This window comes from Gadus chalcogrammus, chromosome 3 (assembly GCF_026213295.1).
Source record: "Gadus chalcogrammus isolate NIFS_2021 chromosome 3, NIFS_Gcha_1.0, whole genome shotgun sequence".
In the NCBI taxonomy this organism is placed as follows: domain Eukaryota; kingdom Metazoa; phylum Chordata; class Actinopteri; order Gadiformes; family Gadidae; genus Gadus; species Gadus chalcogrammus.
The window spans coordinates 8,526,937-8,548,768 of NC_079414.1; the positions used below are offsets into that span (position 1 = coordinate 8,526,937).

Consider the following 21,832-nt stretch of genomic DNA (forward strand, 5'->3'; position numbering starts at 1 on the left):
CGGAATGACAACGCCTGGGAACGAGGTCACAGCAGGTTACACTCTACGGATATCTCGAGCTTCCAAATCCAGTTGAAACGTTTTTATGGTGGTCTGTCACTGATTCCATGTAGTTTTATTGTTTCGAAGGTGACTGAAGGCGCATTATTACTTAAGAAAATAAATCTCATTATCTAATGTTTAACACTGAAAAAAACGTCCTTTGCGCACCTCCAATAAACTAATGACAGAGGGCACTCTTGGTTCTAGCCTCAGTTTATATGACTTCCGATAGCAGCATCATAAATGGGGGAGATGCCGCTAGAACTAAGAAGACATGAACTTGGCTTGAAATATCTAATGAAACTCAAAGGAAAAAGTGAAATATTACCAACAAAATACCTAGTGAGTGATCATTGGGAGTTTATGGGAATAAGAACATCTAAAACTAACTTTGCAGAAAATCTAAAATCTTTGGCACAGGAAATTCGTATTGGGGCTGTTAGTATTTGTCCTCCAGTGTGTCGCTCAGTTGCTCCGTTATGGCTGATCTCAGATCCCAGTGTTGACCTAAAGATTTTGAGCATAAGCAAATCAAGGATGTCAGAGGGTGTAGTAAAAGAGATAGAAGTCTGGCAGCAACAAGTATAGGGAGGTCAAAGGAGCATGAGAATGGTGAAGTAGCAGTGGGTATAGCATGGGTATAGCATTCCTGAAATCGGGTACAAAAAAGGATATATAATCTCAGATCACATGTCAGTATTCACAGCAGAGATTGTGGCAGTTCTATGGGCATTATGATGGATGGAGGATAATAAACAGGGGTATTCAATAATATGATTCAGCTGCAGCTTTAAATTAAATAGAAGAAAGGAAAATCCAAGACCAGGCCAGATTAATTGTGAAAATACTTCAGTCTTTGTTTATAATTTACAAAGCAGGGAGAGAGGTTGGGTTTCTCCGGTGATACATTTGGGTGTGAAAGGGAATGTGGAGGCGGATGAGGAGGCAAAGAAGGCGGTGAAGGAGGAAACCTGAGTACATGGAAAAAAATAAACAGCGCTCTAAAAGAAAGGTGGCAAAAATCTTGGGAGAAGGAAAGGAATGGAAGGGCGTACTTTTCAGTGTAGAAAAATGTGAACAAAGATGGGTGCACTTTTAGGTGTACAAGAAAATATGCTGTAGTAGGCTAATCTCAAAACTGAGGCTTGGACACTGTGGGCTGAGGAGTGGGCTGCCTGGCTCTGATTGGCAAACACCCAGATGGCGAGTGAGTGTGGAGATAGAGAGACTGTGAAACATGTACTCCTCCAGTGTAAGCTCTATTCCAGGAAAGGATGACTCTTTTCCGGAAACTTGGATCAGCTGGGTATCAGTTTTTAATATGCTCTTCCGAATCTGGATTAATTGGTTAAAGCAAAGGAATTTTTGGATCACCTTCACAACACTGGAATATATAAAATAATTTAGAGGGAAATAACGAACAGTGGGGGGCAGCAATACGCCGTAGCTGCGTCAAAACCGCCTAAACCAAAGAAGAAGAAGAAAACAAATACAGCCAAATATCTGTGCTGAAAATCAAGTCTTGCCTTAAATAATGGATTAAATCATGCTTCCCGCTGCAGCTGTTGCCTATTTCCCCTGGGAAATAAACTCTGGTTCCCTGCAGGAAGGAGAATCCGTAAGAACATTTGGAAGGCAAGTGTTCGTAATGAAGGATGTTAGCTGTCAACTGTGCCCTTATCCATGTATGTTCCACAGAAGTTATCCCATTCAAAACAGTAACTGTGCCACAGAGTTATCACATTCAAAGTAGTGAGGTAGAACCATAATTTCCCTGCGTGGAGTAGAAGTACAGATGGCTGTCGGGAGCAACACATTTAAGAAAATATTTTGGTCGAAGCAGAGAGCTATTATAGAGTCTCACGAAAATACAATGTAAAAGTCGATATAGTCTTGGATTAACCATTTCTTTTGGCATCAATCTCACTATCTCAATCTCCTTGGTCCATCTATATGCCATTACACTGGGATAGATAATGACTCAACAGCCATTTGTCTACATGGAAATATTCTAAATATTCGACATGCATGTCAAGATTTAATAAAAAGTGATACAAATGAAAATGCTTGTTTTAAACCAGTTTGATTCATAAAAAACGTATCCAGGAATATCAGGAATCAACAACGCTTCTAGACAGGCACCTAAATGTTCCACCCACTTTTCAGATTATTGTACTATCAACCCGAGGAGTCAAAAGCTACACTGACTACACGGCAAGCATCAGCACAGCACAAAGTGATCGTTCACACCTTGTTTGTGGAGCCATTTAATGCCATCATAGGAGCCCAGTACATGGTTCTGGGGGAAATTGAAAACTGCGAGGGTAAGGACTCTGAAGAGCACCCAATATTTACACAGCCTACATAGGACATAAATACATTGCATGGTAGTGTTCCATTGGAGGCCCATTAAACCAGGTTGCATTGCCCATAGTTGTGTTGCCTGTGATCTGTATTAATACGTTATACACTCTCACTTGCTGTTCTTTATTGTTTTCCCTGTCAGGTGGCGTGGTGGTCAGGGCACGTGTGCTAAACTGTGTTGATGGTGTGAACCTCGCCCTCTTTCAGAAAGCGGTCAATCAACAGAGGAGCTTTTTCCGAGAGTCGGAGAGCAAAGCAATGCCACCTGACTAGGGTCTGCCGTTTATACAAAAGGGTCTGGTCTTATCTTCTTCAGTCAGTCCCACAGCTGTTTGTTTATGTCAAGGGCTCAGGGTTGTGTTACGGTGCTGGTTATGCTGGACAAATGGCAACCTAGAAAGTATTGTTCTGCGCTTTTATGTTGAGTTCTATAACCCTTTCAGGACATATACAGGTATTGACTCAGGTGTTGTTGATATTTCTTTATTTCTTTTCCACAGAAAGCTAAATACAACTATGGTTTATTTTGTTTGCGATAACTGGTTGTACAGATGTACATTGTATAATTTAAACGTACTCATATTAGTTTCTTCATCAGGTTTATAACAAGACTGGAGGAGTAATACAAAAAAGCAATCTTGGTTAACATTGCACCATGTCCCTTCTTCCACAATAAAAAAATTAAAAACAAAGCAATACAGACCTCTGATTATAATTTTTTTAAATATGATTTTTCCCACCTTAGAGCTTCGACAAGTAAACAGAAGTAGTTCATAAGCAGCATGTTTAATGAAAGTAGGCTTTGCAGTGGAGTTAAGATTCTGAACAATTATATTTGAGCCCCTTCAAACCTCAATATGACCAAGTTGACTGCATTCTAAAGGCTAAGATCAAGGAAGCATTTCTACTCAAAAAATAGTTTGATGCTCCTGTGGCTGGTACTAGCTGACAGTTTAATGAATGAAAAATAAATCATGACTTTTTCTTATATATATTAATTGTTACATTATTTTCGGTGTAGATTCAAGTTATATTTAAAAATATGTTTGAGTAGAAAGAGTAGCTTTAGCGTGCTTTTAACTTTTAGGCATGTATGTTACTTTATATGGTTGCAAACAAAATGGTTGACTGTAAGAATAACTATTAAATGAAGATTGTACATTGTCTCATTCATCTTTACTTTGCTAAGCACAATGTAGTCAATCAGCCACTAGACTAGATTCCTCCTCATATATTGTAAACACTTCTAGTATCTGGAGTACTTATTGGCGTTGTACACAGGTGTGTAACTTGAATCTTTAGACGATGTGGGAAGCATCGGTAGGCCTGAAACTGGATCTATCTTTGCACGATCCATGGCCTGCTTGTAGTTGATCTTCTCCTTGGTGACCGGGTCTGTGATCTCCTTGGCGTAGCAGGACTCTGACTGCAGCTCTCTCACCATGCCACTATCAAGCAGCTTGGCTCCGATGGCGTCCAGGATGCTTACCCGCCGGCCGGTTTTGGGGTCGACCAGCCCGCCGGTCAGGTGCTGTACTTCCATGTAGCGAATGGCTGTTTCTTTGGGCATCCAGCCTTTTTGAACGGCCTCCCCAACAGCCAAGAGCTCCTTGGTCCTTGGGTCTTCGACGCCCGTGAAGGCCTTCTGGGCGTTGAGCAGCCGCTGGAGTTGACTTGTCTCGATGAGGCCCTTGTCGCTCGCCCTGTGGACTGGGTGTCTCTCTTTGGTGTTGAAGTCAATGATGCCACCCGTGGCTGCCTGAGCTTCCAGAAGTCGTTGGGCTGTGACACTGTCTATCATCTTACGCATGCTGGCACTGCGTATTGTGAAGCAGGTGCCAGTGTTTGTGTCAATTACCCCAGCGATTGGGTATATTTCAGTGGAAGCACTGATGGATTGGGAAGGAGTGGATTGTGCTGAAGTGATGGAGCTTGGGATGATTGAGTTGATTTTCGGTGCTTTTTTACCGTCTCCAGCTACGAGTAAGGCAAACTCTGAGATGGGCATCTTGCCGTCTTTGTATTTCTGCAGATCGTTCTGTGTCAGCCAACCTTTTTTAAGGGCATCTTTGATAGAGTATTGCTTGCCACTCTTACGGTCCTGGAGTACGGATGATTCACCATCCGGACCCTTTGAAGTCATCTCCTCCCAGTCACACTCAAGCTCCTGCAGGTGGATGTACTGTTTACGGTCGATGAGGCCCTGCGTGTAGGCGTCATAGGGGGACAGGTCCACGCCTGTGTCTGGATCCAAAATGGTGATCTTAGTGGAGACGTGACTCTCTTTGGTTCTGGTCTCTGCATGTTCCTCTTTCTGTAGTTGGAGAAGAAGCTCTCGTATGGTGTTGTCACTCAAGTGGATTTTGTCTTTCTCGCCTAGGATCTCCCTCTCCAAGCGATGGACATCGGAATCCATCTTGATGCTTTTCTGCTTATTAATGTTGGTTCTTTCACTCATAAGCCTCGTCTGCTGCTGGAACGACAAGCTGATGTCATGTTTACTCGATTCAAGGGTTCTTAGCTCCCGGGCCAAGTCATCCCTTTCTCTCTGTATTGCATCTTGGATTGCAACAAGGGTCGTGGACTCTCGTGAAAAACTAGACTTGGAGGAAAGGAGCGAGTTGGTTTTTTCAGTGAGGCGTCTGATTTCGTTCTCCACATCCTGCCTGTTAAACCTTTCACGGGATACTTGTTCCCTGAGGCGGTCTCTTTCGGCCTCTACCACCTGATCCTTCTCAATGCGGACGACTTCCTTGTACACTGTCTTCTCGCCTGACTTTTCCCGCTGTAGGATTTCAAGCTTGAGAGTAATATTACGGACTTCCCTCTGGATACGAAGCATTTCGCTGGTCTCCTTGTCCATGTCGGACCGCAACCCACTGGTCATCCTCTCCAAGGTTGGGTCTCTCTCAACCTTCAGCACCTCTTCAACAACAATGCTCTCCTCGACAGGTGGTGGGGCATTTTCAAGCTGCTTAATGCGAAGTCTGAGTTCTCTGAGTTCAGACTCAGCCTGGATCTTCTTCTGGCGCTCGTCACTCTCTCTCAGAATCCTCACCGTGTCCTCAACTTTGGTCCTCAGCTGCTGTAGCTCCAGGTCTCTCTGGCGCCGGGACTTGACCTCATCGTCGAGTTTCCTGCCAAGCTTGTCATGCTCCATCATCAACCTTGGATCCTTCTGTAGGCGCACCACCTCCTGGACGATCACTTTCTCCTGAGGCTTCTGTCGCTCCAGAATTATGTACTTGTTCTGCAGGTCAAACACCATCTCTTCAGTGGTGCGGCGTATCTGTGTCTCGTCACGCACCTCCTTCCTCAGGCGGTCTGCCTCTTTCTCGAGCAGCGGATCGTTCTCGTACTTTACAACCTCTCTGGTGAGGAGCTTGGTCTCCACCTTGGACTTCTCCAACTTCCATTGGTCCCTCTCCTGCCTGAGGATCCTCAGCTTGTCCAAGATTGAGTTGTAGGAGTTGTGTATTTGGTTAACTTGGTCGTTGAGCCTCGTGATCTCCTTGTAGTTTTCTGGGCTCCTCTCCTCTTTAACTACCTCTTGGAGGACCTCCTTCAGCTCTACCCGGGGCTTCTCCGAACGGACGACATTCAGATCAGAGGAGACGAGGGTGGTCTGCCTCTCCAATTCTGAGCACTGCCTACTTGTCTCTTGTATCTCCTTCTTTATGCGCATTATCTCCATCTCTGTGTTGGGATCGATGCGGTAAATCTCATTGACAATTTCGTTTACCTCAATTCGTGGCTTCCAGCCTTGCACTTCACGATATCTGCGTTGAAGCTCTGTTATCTCTGTCACTAATTGGTTGTTTTCAATCTTCACCTCCTCAATGTCAGACTGTGTTTTCTTTGATTCATTGATGAGCCCAGGGTCTTGTTCGATCTTCATCACCTCCTTAATGATAACCTTTGGCTGGATGGTTTGAATGATTCTCTCCATTGAATTGATCTGGCTCCTTGTCTGGAAGATGTCATCGTTGATCAGCTTGCTCTTGTTGCCTTCGTCTGAGATCTCCACCTCGAAGTTGCGGACAGCCCTCAGCATGTTCGGATCCTGTTCAACTTTGACCACTTCTATTTTCACCACCCGCTCTTTGATGTTTGGCCTCTTTGCCTGCAGAATGGTGACCTCTGTCTTCATCTGAATGGTTTCCCCTTCCCTCACCCTCATTTCATCCCTTATCCTCTCAATCTCAGATTTCAGCTTGGCCGCCTCGATGTCCATCTGAGGGTCCTTCTCAAACTCTGTCACCTCTCTGGTCACCAATTTTGGAGTGGAGGTTTTGAGGGTTTCTTCCGTGATGGTGATTTTCCTGGTGATCAACTCAATCTCACCCTGGGTTGTGCTTCGCTTCAGGGACTCCTCGTGCAACTTATTTTCGAAATCCACCAGATCCGTCTCCAGTTTTGGGTCGCGGTAGTAATGCAGCACCTCCGTGTCCTCAACACGCTCTACTCCCCGGCGACTCTTCAGGGACATCATCCTGTCCTTGAAGGTCCTCAGTTCTGTCTCGGTATAAGTGAGCCTCTCCTTCTCCTCATCCAGCTCTTTCTGCAGTCCGTCTGCCTCAGAGCTACTCCTCTGTTGGCTCTGCAGTGGAACACTTTGCTCCACCATTTGTACTTTCTCTTCCTTCTAGAAGATTAAAAGCACATAAAAGAACGATTAAATACAACTGCAAGTAAGCTATTAAAATCTTCCCACTCATTTTTGTGAATGTATTTCACTCGTTCAAGTTGGGCAAAATGGTTGGTTTTGTCACTTGAACAAAACTTTAATGAACATCATTAAGAAACCTTTAACCCTGTTTTTAAATCACAATCTAGTGTAAATGACTGAATCCCACCTGAATTTCCTATCTGGGATCAATGAAATACTATCTTATCTTATCTTACTATCATATCTTCCTTTCTATCGTTCTTTTACCTGTGCAATTAGATTCTTAGACAAGCTCATTTGGTTGAGACGTTGGGTGTTCTCAGCAGAAGTTTCAGCATAACGGTTTACCAAAGCCTTTTCCTGAAAAGCACATAAAAATTGTCATGCAAGGTTCCGCAAAAGAAATGTGAATATGGAGAACGGATTGTAATGTATTCTAATCTGAAATGTTGTCAATGTTACCTGCTGCTGCACTGCATCAGCAAGTGTAGGTACATAAGGCCTCTTTGCAACCGTGGCTCCGGCATCCTCTACATTACTGTTATATTTGTCGGCATTCAACTCATACACCTGCATGATATGAATAGAGGAAATATGAATATGTTTCATATTTAAAACAAATATTGACACTATTATGTTGGAGCCTTATGTTAGACGTACACTGAGCAGACTCTGCAGGTCCTGAGAAAGGTCCACCGCCCGGTCCATATCGTCTCCCTTCCTCTGCAGGTCCTCCATTGCTCGCTGAAATGAAAGCATAAATTATAATAAAGAAACTATAATATGCATATCATTTCGGTAAAATTCTTGCAGAAAGATTCAAATTACATTTCGAGGAGAAACACTTAAAGGTTGGTTATGGTTACCTTCTGGGAGGCCTCCTTGGCATTAAGCTGTGCTTGGTCATCAGTGGGTTTGAGCTGGTCCACAGGCATGTTGTCCAGGAAGGAATTCAGAGACTTGCTTGTTGCTTGGAACTCCTGGTTCTTGGTTGAAACCTCTTGCAAGAGGTTTTCTCTGATAGGACGAGGATTGTATATTATAAAATCTTTCCTCCAAACAGAAACCTTCCGATAATAACCCACAGCTAAACTCATCCATCATATTTCACGATACACCATTAGAAATCAATCAATCCATTGATTTGTAGTTCTGGTGGTTCTGGTGGTTGCTCACCTCTCCTTCAGCTGGTTGCTGAGGTTAGTGTAGCGGTTCTGCAGCTGCTGGACCTGGGTGCCCTGGCGCCTGATGTCGGGGCAGTACTCCTGGTAGCCTTGCTGCAGCGAGCTGCACAGCTGCTCCGTCTGCTCCAGGTCCTGACCCAGCTTCTTGATCTCGTCCTGGCTCCCTGACACGGCCGTGCGCAAGCTCTGCGCCGGGAAGTGGAGAGCAGACAGTTTTCAGACTTTTTGTTTTCCCCCCCTGAATGATATCCATCTAGAGGAACTTTGTTGTTGTTGTAACTTTTCATCTCTCGATCTGTGTTGTTTTTTATGACCTGCTGACTGCCTTCATCAGAGGATCACAGTTTCTACCCATGTCGTACCTGGATCTCTTGAGTACGGTTCTGGAGGACATTTGGGCTGTCAGGGATCGGACCATCCTCACAGAGGCTCTTTTCGAAGCCAGAGACGATGCCGTCCACCTTTTTGATCTGGTTCTCCAGGTTCAGAGATGCATTAGCTCTACAGAGAAAACACAAAGGAAATTACTGCACCAACCTTTTATTCGCGCGCCAACTGTTTTTCTAGGCCTGCCATTTTGTAGAAACGTCATTCAAAGACGAGACAAACATTTCAGAAGACTGAACCCTTTTAAACAACACAGTGCATGTTGATGAATACCCAGGCTACACTCGATCTGCGACAGGCAGACAGCCTGACTTACTTCTTGGTGTAGAGGTCGGCCAAGCCGGCAATACTGTCCTTCTTGTTGTTGGCCTCTGTGAGTTTGAGTGGGAGAGCTGAGGAGGAGAGGCTGGCGTCTTTGGCCAACAGGGACTGCAGGTCGGCCTGGGCGGCAATGTTCTGCTGCTCCAGGGCCTTCAGGGCCTTTGAGGCTTTCTATATAAAAGGAGTCACAAACCAAAGGGCTGAATTAAAGAATGAGTTACAATATCCATCATGTTACACCGACGAAACCAAAATGACAGGGTAGAACGAGAATATTAGCAGATTTTTAAAAATATTAAAGATATGTTGATTTGTTGGTCATTCCTCCAGCTCACTGACCTCCTGTTCCTTCAGCCGCTTGGCCAGATCGGCCGCCGTGTTGCCGCGCTCCAGGGGGGCTCGCAGCCGGCTCAGGATGTCCTGCTCCGTCTGGGCCAGGTCGCTGTCCAGCTTGTCCAGCTGGTCGGCCAGAGCCACCGCTTTAGGGTCCATGGGAGCCGCAGACACTGGGGCTGAAGGATAGGATGGACGACGTTGTATACTTATAAACTAGATATCTATCACAGACAACCAAGCACCCTCAATGAGAGCTCCACTACCCACCCACTATCAACATTTAAAAAAAGATTTTTTCATTCAGGGGTTGGGAAATATCATTCTGTAATATAGGCGTTCGCTATTTCCACTCGCTACGATGAGATGTGTTGGAGGGGGTTGTAGCCAGTATATTTAAATTATGTAACCTGATAACCCAGGATGGCCAACATTAAACATAATAGCATGTGTTCAACCCATAGAAGGCAATTTACATATATTTATTTATTTTTTACATCTTATTGTACCTTTTCGCAACATCCATCCATATCCCGTTCCCCACTACATCCCTTTTCTTCTCAAATAAATATATATTTTATTTTTTTATATGACTACTCCTTCTGTTCAATAAACCCTTTTCACAGAGGTGTCAACGTAAGCATAACACACCCTGACACTTTTATGTACCAGGGTACCGCTAGTAGCCTTATCTTCACTAGTTTACTAGTTTACTGGAACAGCCCCATCATTAGTTTGTCTACAATGGCACCTCTGTGAAACGGGTCTAGTGGTAATGTAGTGAAGGTGACATCATTAGTGCGCCACCATGTGTGATGGATCCGCACCTGCTTGCTGAGACCTGGCAGTCTGTGTGTTTTGGCTCTTTAGAGACGTCACCAAAGCAGCTCGTCTCTTCTTTATGTCAGCGAGCTCTCCACCCAACCTAGAGAGAGAAGGGATAGAGAGAGAAAGAGTGAGAGAAAGAGAGAGTGAGAGGAAAATGTTGGATGCAAAGTAATGCAGTAGAAGAAAAAAAAATGAGGTAACGGTCAGAGTAGGATGGAGATGGTCAAACTATTTCCTGCCACAGAATGACGGTCTATAGCTAGTCCGTCATGTGAAAAGCAGAAGAATGCCGGTTTCAGAAGGTTCTTACATGTCCACGTTGTCGATGGCTTCGGGATCAGGTGGGGGGATGATGAAGCAGACTCCTGGGAAGGTCTTGGTCGTTCCGTCGGGGGATACAACAATCCAGTTCTCTATGTCCGAGTTGGACTTCAGGGTAAACCTCTCCTCTCTGGCCAGAGTGTCCTAGACAGATGAAAAAAAGGAATGATACGACATAAGCTTTAAAAGGAACGGGAGCAGGGGAATTTGAAATTGAATGGAGCCAATGAAGCCAGTTAAATTGTATTATAAAGGGTCACGTATATCGGGTTCCCTTTGCTTTCCCTTTACAAATACTTGAATGCATTCATAAATCTTGCATTTTGTATTTATTTCTTCATTTGAAAATAAACACACGTTCTTCCCAATATCGAGAGTATCTCAGTTAGTTCAAACTTTGAGCCTGAAAGGTGAAAGGTCGGGTTGTACCTTGTCCGTCTCCCAGTCGCAGAGGGACTCCACGGTGATGGCTCGGGTGGGCGCAATGCGACGGAGCTTCAGGGGCGCGATGGAGGTGCTGCGCCTCCTCAGGTCGGCCAGCAATGCAGCGGCACGCTGGACAGACTTCTCCTCCGTCTGGGACAGACACATAGAAACACATTGTAATCCAGGTCCTTGAACCTCACTGCCTATATCAGGTTCTGTTATCAACAAAGGGGCCTTTATCACAGAGGTGTGATGAAGGCCAGTTGAGATCCTCCTTTGGAGGGCTGAACAAAGGAGCATCTCAGGATGTTATTCATGGGCCCTGGCAGGCCTACAGACCCATTATGTACTTCATGAGCCACACCGCTTTTCATCCAGACAACTGTCAACATAGCATCACGTGGATACAGGTTCGAATCTGACCATCTTGGGGATTTACCCAATTATATACATATTATAATTCCTTTCTTGTAATTTATACTTTAATTTCAGCAAGCAATGGAGGACCTGCAGAGGAAGGGAGACGATACGGACAGTGCGGTTGACCTGTTTCAAAATCTGATCAGTCATATGTATTACAAGAGTAATCAATAATAATGCAAATCATGATTGTATTAAATGATGCAGAATTTTCACAGCACCCCTAATTATGCCTCAAGGCAGGTTGGGAACCAAAGGTAAAAGTAACCATGCGATTTTTCTTTAGGTATTAATTGTTGTAGTTGCTGGCATATATCTTCCCCACCCCTTTTTGTACCTCAAGCTGTAGCAGGGTCTGGGAGTTGCTCTGCTTGCTGATTGTTTTGGGGTCCAGGGTGCTGTTGAGTCTGGTCAGTGTCTCCGCCAGCTGCTCAGTGTCCAGTTGGTACTAGAAATGTAAAGCATTCACCAGTTATAACATTTCTCCATGGAAATTTTGCATTTATGAATCCCTTTTGTTCTGCTAGTGACAGTATCACCAGCTGATTGAGAAGATAAATAGGTACTTTTAGTACCTATTTAGTAAGTTAAGTTATCCTTTAGTGAAACTAGAGTTTTTGTGCGAGCATTGCGCACGCTCAACCTCTAGTTGTAATTAAACCCATAGCAATAATGTGGAAACCCCAGTCGATAATGTAACAAATTTCTGAGCGCATAATATAATAACATTTTGCCTTTATCAAAAAATTCCAATAACAAAATCGACATTTAAGTTCCTGTTAAACTACCTTTGTAATTTATGAAAATAGAATTATCTTAAATGATTAACTATAGTACTATTTGTGCATAGTTTACCTTCTTGAACTCCTCTACATTGTCCAGATGGGCCTCCTGACAGATGCACAGATTGAGGTATTTCTGCCAATCATTCCTCACCGCATCTTTCTGCATCTAAAACATTAAGATCACACAAAAACTAAACATCATCGTCAACTGAAACAGACTTCATCTCAAAATAGTAAAACTCTGGAAAAGTTTTAAAATTTTGATTGTTAGCTTAATGAAAGGTCGCTATGATTTGTTAAATGAAAGTTAGCTGTGGTTAGTTAAATGAAAGGTAGCTATGGCTAACTTAGAGGTGGAGTGACATTAATACCTCGATAGTGGCACTCGCAGGGTGCTTGAGCTCCAACAGACGGTCCCCATCGTCCTGCAGCTTGTTCACCTCCGACTCGTGGGACAGCAGGCTGTTGCTCTTGAAGATCTGATGGAGGCCCAATCAAAGCTGTGTTATTTTTACATATTTTTCACCATCTTGATGACGTGTTAAAGATTCCCTTCTGGGTCAAGGTCAATACATATAACTTTTGCCTCCTACTTACTTACTTTCTATCTATTACACACCTACTACCCAATTATTACATACTTAATACCTACTACTTACTTCCCTAATACCTGCCTACAATCTAATCCTTACCGACTATCTACCTACTAATTGCTACCTAATACCTACCTACCACCTGCCTACTAACAGTTTCCTAACATCTACCCACCAATACCTACCCTAATACCTACTAGGCATCACATCAAGAATTTCTTGGGATATTTGCTCATGGATTTAGCCTTGTCTTTTTGATGGACATTATCCAAATATTGCGCCAGCGCATTTTGACAGACAACCCTTAGTTCATTACTGAAGGAAAAAAATAAATGCCATGTGGTTCCCTATCAATGCAAGGGTACATTTTACATTCTACCTATGTCTTTTAAAACATTCTAAGTACAGCACCCAGTGGTTGAATCCAAGGTAGTCTAGCTTTAAACTGTAAGTGGAACCATCCAAATGATCTCCTCAGGGTTTCATCAGTGTCTCTTTAGTCTGTTCAAAAAGTATCCTCAAGATGGTGGGAATCCCATCTACATGACCACAGCATTCCTCACCTCGTACTGCCTGCGGACATCGGGCGGGTCCACCATGCGGTCACTCCAGTCCTGCCTCTTGATCTTGTCCTGCTCATCTGCCAGGAAGGCCGACTCTTTGGTGCCACCCTGCATATACTCATGAAGGCTGTGCAGGTAGTGTTGACGCCATTTGGAGTTGTCCTGTGAAGACAATGTAACACCCACGATTAGGCAGGGATCACTCCAAAACACTTTGTACCGAAACAACAGTTTTGGCTAAATCAATATGCCCCTGTAATGTATTTATAGATTCAATGCATCTGGTTAATCCAGACACAGATTTCTGGAGAATTAAAGATAGAAAAAATGCAATGGAATAATTGATTATAGTTGGGAAATACTACCCATTTCTTGGGGACACTTACCAAAAGATTGTTGTATTGTTTCTTGATGGCTGTGTATTGCTCCTGAAAGACCACAACCATTATTAATAACATGAACAATAACATTAATAATTACAATTCAATGTATTTATGAAACTCTTTTAAAGACACTGAAAAATGTATAATTGAGAATTGTATATTCAAAGGACTACTGCTAGATGACTCATTTAGATAATTAAACATTGGTCGGAGAAGGATGTACCACTGTTGACACTGACTATTGTTGATTCATTTCACTTGTGATGGCTCATGAACTCAACCTTTCTGCTTATTCTGTCTCCCTGTTTTGTTGCAGTTAATTTTTTCTATACTATATAATTGTCTGTCAGACTTTAAGGGCGATAAAGGAACTCCTAAAAGAAACAATGAAACCGACCTTGTTGCCCACAGAGCCTAGGGAGAGCTGTGGGCTGTAGGCCTCCAGCTCCTTGTGGAGGATGTTGTGGGAGGCGATCTGCTTCTCCAGGTCAGCCATGGTCGGCCCGAACGCCTCCACGTTCACCTCTTTCTGCAAACCCCAAACCACAGTGTGTACGCTTAGTATGAAATCAAATATATTCCAAATATACACATACATATATGCAGTATATATATATATATTTGTATAACAACTTATGGTTTTGAAAACCCTTCCCAGTCTGCTGGATGTTAAGGCGGCGTGGTCCCAGTACCTGCTTCTGGTTGAGCACGGGGCCCCAGTCGATACGGGGGGTCAGAGACACGTCGTTGACCTGCTCATAGACGTCCCGGTAGAACGCACAGTCCTTCAGCCAGCGCTCGTGCAGCCGACTCACACTGCGGTACCACAGCAAAGAAACACACACACACACACACACACACACACACACACACACACACACACACACACACACACACACACACACACACACACACACACACACACACACACACACACACACACACACACACACACAAAGCCATCAATACCAACAGAGGATACACACAACACATTGTAATACGAGCATCAGCAAGAGCAGTACTCACACTACTGCTCTCACTGTCATCTAGCAGATACATTTTTGCAGAACCGTTGGATAATGGATATATATATACAATATCCTCACAAAACAATACATTTGTTCAAGCAACAATGTTGTTTGCGTTTGATCTATTTGGAACAATATTGGAAACATTTTCCACTGTCATGAGTGTGGTCATCACAGGACTGAGATATAAGCCGATGGTTTGACATCGGAAATCCCCCAGAGTGAAGGCGTTAAAGGGGCAGACAGAGTCTGTTGACGCATTCAACGCCTTCCCTTTGGTGGGTGGTGGCCCTGAGCACTCACTCTTTGGAGATTTCGTTGGCCTGGGGATGCTGCATCTTCTTGGCCTTGTCCACGTCCAGGAAGAGGGCCTGGAGAAGCCCCTCCACCTCGCCCATGTTCTCCGAGATCTCATGCTGGTGCTTGAAAGGCAGCTCTTTCTTCTCGTTCACAGCATCCTGCGTGCGAGACATTCCGAGTCACACAGGTGTGCATGATGGGTTTGCGTATATGTGAAAGTGCATGTGTGGTTGTACATGTGTGGTTATAATTATATAAGTGGGTATCTGTTTGGGTGTGTCTATTTGTATTTGTGTGTGTGTGTGTGTGTGTGTGTGTGTGTGTGTGTGTGTGTGTGTGTGTGTGTGTGTGTGTGTGTGTGTGTGTGTGTGTGGTTGTGTGTGTGTGTGTGTGTGTGTGTGTGTGTGTGTGTGTGTGTGTGTGTGTGTGTGTGTGTGTGTGTGTGTGTGTGTGTGTGTGTGTGTGTGTGTGTGTGTGTAACTAATAGCATGTGTTGTGCAGAAGCTTTACAGCTACTGTGTGTAGTCCCTTCATATAAATGGGCCTGGTATTATTACACAGATGTAATTGTGTAGATGTAAGTGTTTGTTACTGCTGGTTGTTAGACTAAAACCCTCAAATAACTTGCAAAGACACTCCTAGACAAAGACATTCAATGAACCAAAAAAAGAGACACAGAAGAAGATGGCACACAACTCTGCATAACGTGTATGCATAAGGCATAGTTAACACGGTTAGTAAACACGGTTCCTGCATGCGGGCTTGCTTGTGTTCGTGCATGTGTGCGTATGTCTTTGTGTGTATGTGTGTGTGTGTGTGTGTGTGGTGTCTCTTCTCACCACAGCCAGGAGCTCCTCTGCTCTGAGGATTTCTTGCTCTACTTTGTCAGCACTCTGCTGCATGCGGGAGATCAGCGTTGCCAGGTGGGTGGCCTGGGTCCTGGGGGACACAACCAGAGACCACACGTCAACACTGACCCACCCATCACATGGCCGATGGGGTTATGCATTGCTTCCCAAGTACCACGAACCCCACAAACCTAGATTTTTAGATTTTTTCCAAAAGGTATCGTTTATATATTTCTTTCTGAGCGGGACTGGTCAATCCAACTGTTGAAAAGTGCTGATAATACGAAGAAGCATGTGTAATGGAACGTCCATGTTCAGGATTTACATTTGTCTCCAATATTGTGGCAACCCTTCAGGATTTGCCAAGGAGTAGTTAACCCGGAGACCCATCTCAGTGGGTGGACGGAGCATGGCAGGATCTTTACTTTATAATGCATCATGAGTAAATCCTATTCGAAAAAAAAGCCCAATCAAATGCTAAACAGTAACCCTCTAAGCACCTTTAACCTGCTCTGCAAGAACTGCCAACATAACATGTATTTCTGAATGCCTTCTCATCCCAAAGTGCTCCAAACATACTCCAAAGAAGCGATGACAGAGCCTTCCTCAGTATTAATTAATCTCCAACCACTAGACTCAACACCCGAACTGCCACATATTGCTGATTTAGCTCATATGCCCCCTCATATTGAGCTAACTGAGTTCAATCCCCAATGTTTTGCACCAATTGGGTATCAAACCCTACTTATCAAACCTAAAAGTCCTCCTGAAATGCTTATTCCTTACCTCCAACATGATCATTTGTAACTGTAAATTCCTTCCTTGCACAAAAGCATAATAACTGAATGGCATATGTGACAAGGTGGCTGATACCAACGTCACATTGTGGTTTTGCCCACAAAACAAAAAAACAGCATTATTTACAGTTCTATACAAGCCATCCCCACCCAAAGTGTTGGGTGTTCACTCTGGCCTCACCTGGGAACTTAGAACTCAGAAACTTTCCATGCACTTATTTGTAATAATGACCAGAGTGCTGTTGCCTTCTCTCTTTTTCCTTGATTTCTATTCTTGTAAACATAAAAGGTAATATGTTTTTTTACGTATAAGTACAGCTTTACTCTGGATAAACCAGAAAAACCAACCAAGCAATTATCAAACACGCAACATGAAAAACTGGTATTCTTAAATAAATATGAGTTAAATATAAATAAACATACTTTACAATATATTACAACCTTAAAGACGGCCTTCTTAGAGTTAAGTGCACCACATACCAGAGCAAGAGCTCAACGATGAGGGACCTAGTAAGCTTGCTTAACCGCATACCGAGGAGGGGAGTCAGAGAAAGCTTACTATGTTGAAAGGGAGATTTATACCAACACCCTAATTTTACCTTTGTAAAAGAGGAAGCTATATGTATGGTGTGTAACAGCGACGCTCAGGACAGAAGAGAAAATTTAGTTTCATAGTACTCTCATTTACTCACATTGTAACATAGTAACACACAACTGTTACTTAAAAACGATAGACTATAGAACAACATTGTGCTGGAAACTAAAACCAAAGCAGGATCAGCAAAAGTTTGGGCTCAACTAATATGTTCATGCGCCAAGAAGTGTATGTTTTAACATATTGATCCCCTCATGTTAATACTACGCCTGTCTGGTCAGACAGGTTAGTTTATCCCTGCAACCTACATTTGAACATTGTGTGTGTGTGTGTGTGTGTGTGTGTGTGTGTGTGTGTGTGTGTGTGTGTGTGTGTGTGTGTGTGTGTGTGTGTGTGTGTGTGTGTGTGTGTGTGTGTGTGTGTGTGTGTGTGTGTTTGTGTGTGTTTCTGTCAGACTGTATCCTCTCAGTGGCAAGTTCCTAAAAATGTCACTTTACATGTTGATAGAGCAGATGCCGTTTGGTGGCATTTGTTGTAGGGAAATAGTTGAGGCTTCATTCTTTCAATGAATATGGGATAAGGAACACTAGGCCATCCGCTTTGTTCCGTTCAATAGGTCAGGCTGCATTCTTCTACTGTCTTCCCAATCTCTTTGGTGACATCTGACTCATCTTTTTTAAATACCCATAGCAACAGGCTTTGATGTGTCGTCAGAAATGACACAAAACAAGATTGCTTTGATAAACCCATTAGAAACATACACACGCAATATTAGTATCAACAAGGAGTCACTCATACACACACACACACACACACACACACACACACACACACACACTCTCACACACACACACACACACACACACACACACACACACACACACACACACACACACACACACACACACACACACACACACACACACACTCTCACACACACACACACACACACACACACACACACACACACACACACACACACACACACACACACACACACACACACACACACACACACACACACACACACACAACGAAAGCAGCTTAACCACCCTCTTCTGCGTTGCCCTGAACTCTACCTCGTACATTTCTCCACCTCGTTCATATCACTGTCAATATACTTCCTCTCAAAAACTGTCGGAAGCTATCAGTACAATGGAAGGAGCAGTTAAGGTGTAAGATACTTGATGTTCCTGTCCCTCTCTGAGATGACTAATGAGTCCTGTCAGAGGCTGCCATCCCATACGATTCTGACAGTTGTAACAAGAATGGATATAACAATGAGGTCCTCCACTCCTCTATTTGATTGTTGGTTTAAGCTGCCAAATATAATCCCACCTTAATAGCTTGAAACCTGCACGGCTTCAGACAGCAGTAACAGCAGTACGTCACCATAATAAACTCTGTTTACAAAACACACTTGCAAAGTGCTTCACCAAACATATATTAATATATATAATAAATATAATCATGTCCAAAATAAATGTGCTCACTGACTGGAACTGATCCCAGCTACACAGCAATTGAAAGATTATCGTTCATCAAAATGAACCCTACAAATAGCCTATTCTCCTATGCTAATAGCTATTATCAAACGATCTACATGTCTAACCTCGTTTCAGGAGATGGGGAGAGCAATAAAGGACCCTCTTAAGCCATCCTCAGATATTTATATTTGTTCACCTCAAATAGATATAAGAATGTGAAACTCTGTCATTCTGTTAACATCTTACACCTAAAAGAGTCTTTGCCCACTGACACATGCATGACAGGGTAGGATGGAGAATACAGTAATAGGAGCACAGGGATGGCTGCAGCAGTTACTTTCACATCTAGGTACTCCACATGAGTGACACAGCTCTGAGTCTGGGACAGAAGTGAGGAGTAAGGGACAAACATGACCCGGGCATAAACACACACGGTGGACAGACTGAACTCACTTGCTGATCTTCCCGGGGACCTTCACCGTGTTCCCCTTTTTCTTCAACATCCTGAGGGTCCTAGGTTAGATCCCTGGTGAATCACCAACACAATCTCTCTCTCTTTCCCTTTGCCTCTGAGTGGTTCCTTCTCTTCCTCTGATGGAGTCCTCTGGTCTTGTTTCTCTTCCTTCACTGGCAGGATGCCCTGCTCCTTGTACCTTATCTCAGGGTATGTAAGGTGTGTGCGTGTGGACGCTCTTGCCAGTACTGAGTTAAAGGAGGACACCGTGGTCACCTGGCTCCACCTGCCACGCCCCGGGTGACGGGAGAGCTCCCGCCCAGTCATCTACCTGGTTTGGTCAGGACCGGAATAACCTGTTCTCCTCAGCCTCTCCCCGCACAATCCAACACACCATCTGAAACGTTCCTGTTTGCGGCTTGCCCCGAGTCTCTCATTTCACCACGGGGGCCACCTCGTCGCGGGGCTGCTCCCTCAGCCCCGCCCTAGCCCACCACACCCACCGCCATTGAGTCTGACATACCGCCGTCTGCATGCAGGTGTGTGTGTGTGTGTGTGTGTGTGTGTGTGTGTGTGTGTGTGTGTGTGTGTGTGTGTGTGTGTGTGTGTGTGTGTGTGTGTGTGTGTGTGTGTGACGTGCTCACCATACAGTCCTGTAACTCATGCAGCAGCTCACAAAAGAAAAGGATTGGGAAAAGGTTTGTTTATTTGGTTGAGAGTTCATTTTAGAAAGATGTGAAAAAGCTTAGTCCAGCATACGCCTCACCTGCTGCCATAAAAAAACAGGAATGTTTTAACATTTCACTTTTAATACTGCTTAATACTGAATCAACCTTATATTTATTATGTCAAGTAGGATTTGGCAGCCATCATTTGATCAGACGTTATGTTGGTCAGACAGATGAACATTCGAATAGTAAATGATTGCCTAAAATAAGACTAGGGGGCATTTTTGGGGTCATGTTGAAAAATAGTTACGTTTAAAGTTGATAGGGACAAAGAACCTTTACACTTTGCGGCATAAAAGGGTGAAGCCCCTTTGCTAGTATGGACGGCAGGGGGGGTCAACTAAACGCTTGAGTGACAGCAACAGTTGTTGGCATAGGGGGGCATGCTTGAACCAGGGTTTAGGTGGTCTGCTGGTTAGGTAATAAGAACAGTAATCCATTGCATTCACATTTAGCGCTTGTCAAGACACCAAAAGCACTTTGCTAGGTGAGTTGATGACCTACCTGGACGATGCATGGCTGCAAGTATACACCAGGAACCCCACCACACACACTGGCTCACAATGGAGAGGTTAGGATTGATTCTATCGAACGTAAGACCAGCGGGTGATTATGGGGCCATGTTGGTATGTTTGGAATGATTCTATCAGATTTAGGACCAGGGGGTGATTAAGGGGTCATGCTGGTATAGAGTCAGGTCAGGAATGTGGTCAGGACACCGGCGACAGCCACCCTATGCTAATGACGAGTGTTATGGGATCTTAATGGACCTCAAGTCAAGACCTCGGTTTAAATTTCTCATCTGAAAGACAGGACTCTGTAACCTTTGGTGGTTTCATTAAGAAATACTTAAAAATGGACATGAAGAGAAACAGAGATGCCGATCTTGGAGTCTGCAATGGAGCTATACAGTTTAAATCCACCCTAGACCAAAGGCGTTAACATTATGACATAGCATTGAAACCCTGAAAGTGACTCTATATACTTATTTACATACAATGCCCAAAGATACAATGCCCAATTCAATCAGAATATAGTATCTGGGACTGGTTAAAATGAAATGTAAATGAAGTAAAAATATAAAATCAATAACATGAATTATATATTGTTTACTAATGCACTGCTACTTTTTACGCTGTCCATTGAGCAAAAATGTTCATACCGAGAGACTTTCTGTTGGATTCCCAACATAGCTGTGAGCAAGCCTTACATTCACCTGGATCTTCATTACATGGAAGTAAGTCAATTTAGATTCATCCTAAAACAACTTCCCAAATTAACATTTCTAGGCCATGCAGAAGATTAGTTTGATAGATGAAATACAAAGAGGTTCAGGACACAATACATGTGGTCCTGTCATTTTGTAATAAGATAGCAGAAAGCAAATGTGTTTCTCCATACAGTATTATGGCTCGGTGTGGTACTGGAGCATGCAGGTCACTCATTGTGAGGGCGTCTCTGTAATACGTCAACAATGGAGGATCAGGGAGTGGAATGTTGTTTGGCAGCTTTCATAGCAACTGCGCTAGCTCTAGCAAAATAAATATTGCCATGTTCCCTATTGTGCTGCTAGTTTAAAATGATTCTTGGTCGTGTTCAAATCTGATCCATAGGTGTTTTTGTGCAGGTGCAGGGGGTAAAAGGATTGTTATGTTGTTTATTGTGGTAATATTCCAGGGTCCTCTTAGAGTAGGAAAAATGATTAGAACAGATATGTATACTATATTCTTGGATTATATTTGATTGTGTAGGGTGAATGTTAAAAAGTTCCAGATGAAGATCCAACTGAAACATTGACATTGTTTTCATTGGTGGAAACAAACACCGTGGGAGCATTAGTAGTGGCCAGACGACTCCTTCATAATCAAGGAGCTAAGAGTCAGAGCCACACATGGATATTTGTCCGGACGGAATTTGTGGTCGGACTGAAGTTCCAGCGCGTGTCCTCTTAGCTACACTTGACGGTCAAAGGTCAA

The 21,832-nt window shown here is 43.7% G+C and overlaps 2 protein-coding genes across 2 annotated transcripts; one reads left to right on the forward strand and one right to left on the reverse strand.

Annotated features, from left to right (window-relative positions):
• The first annotated feature begins 1,262 nt into the window (after positions 1-1,262).
• On the forward strand, positions 1,263-4,956 carry ten1 (TEN1 subunit of CST complex). Its single transcript, XM_056585779.1, has 3 exons — positions 1,263-1,677; positions 2,209-2,366; positions 2,549-4,956. Exons 1-3 carry the CDS (start codon positions 1,589-1,591, stop codon positions 2,677-2,679), a joined length of 378 nt encoding a protein of 125 aa, XP_056441754.1. The 5' UTR covers positions 1,263-1,588; the 3' UTR covers positions 2,680-4,956.
• Positions 2,528-19,369, reverse strand: evpla (envoplakin a). The gene is made up of 22 exons (XM_056585772.1): positions 19,128-19,369; positions 15,787-15,886; positions 14,951-15,105; positions 14,312-14,435; positions 14,017-14,148; positions 13,623-13,664; positions 13,237-13,398; positions 12,452-12,559; positions 12,151-12,246; positions 11,633-11,743; positions 10,879-11,025; positions 10,439-10,593; positions 10,128-10,225; positions 9,307-9,479; positions 8,963-9,138; positions 8,622-8,760; positions 8,252-8,445; positions 7,942-8,092; positions 7,736-7,819; positions 7,538-7,645; positions 7,343-7,435; positions 2,528-7,051 (listed from the first exon to the last, which is right to left on the reverse strand). Exons 1-22 carry the CDS (start codon positions 19,175-19,177, stop codon positions 3,653-3,655), a joined length of 5,997 nt encoding a protein of 1,998 aa, XP_056441747.1. The 5' UTR covers positions 19,178-19,369; the 3' UTR covers positions 2,528-3,652.
• Positions 19,370-21,832: the final 2,463 nt, after the last annotated feature.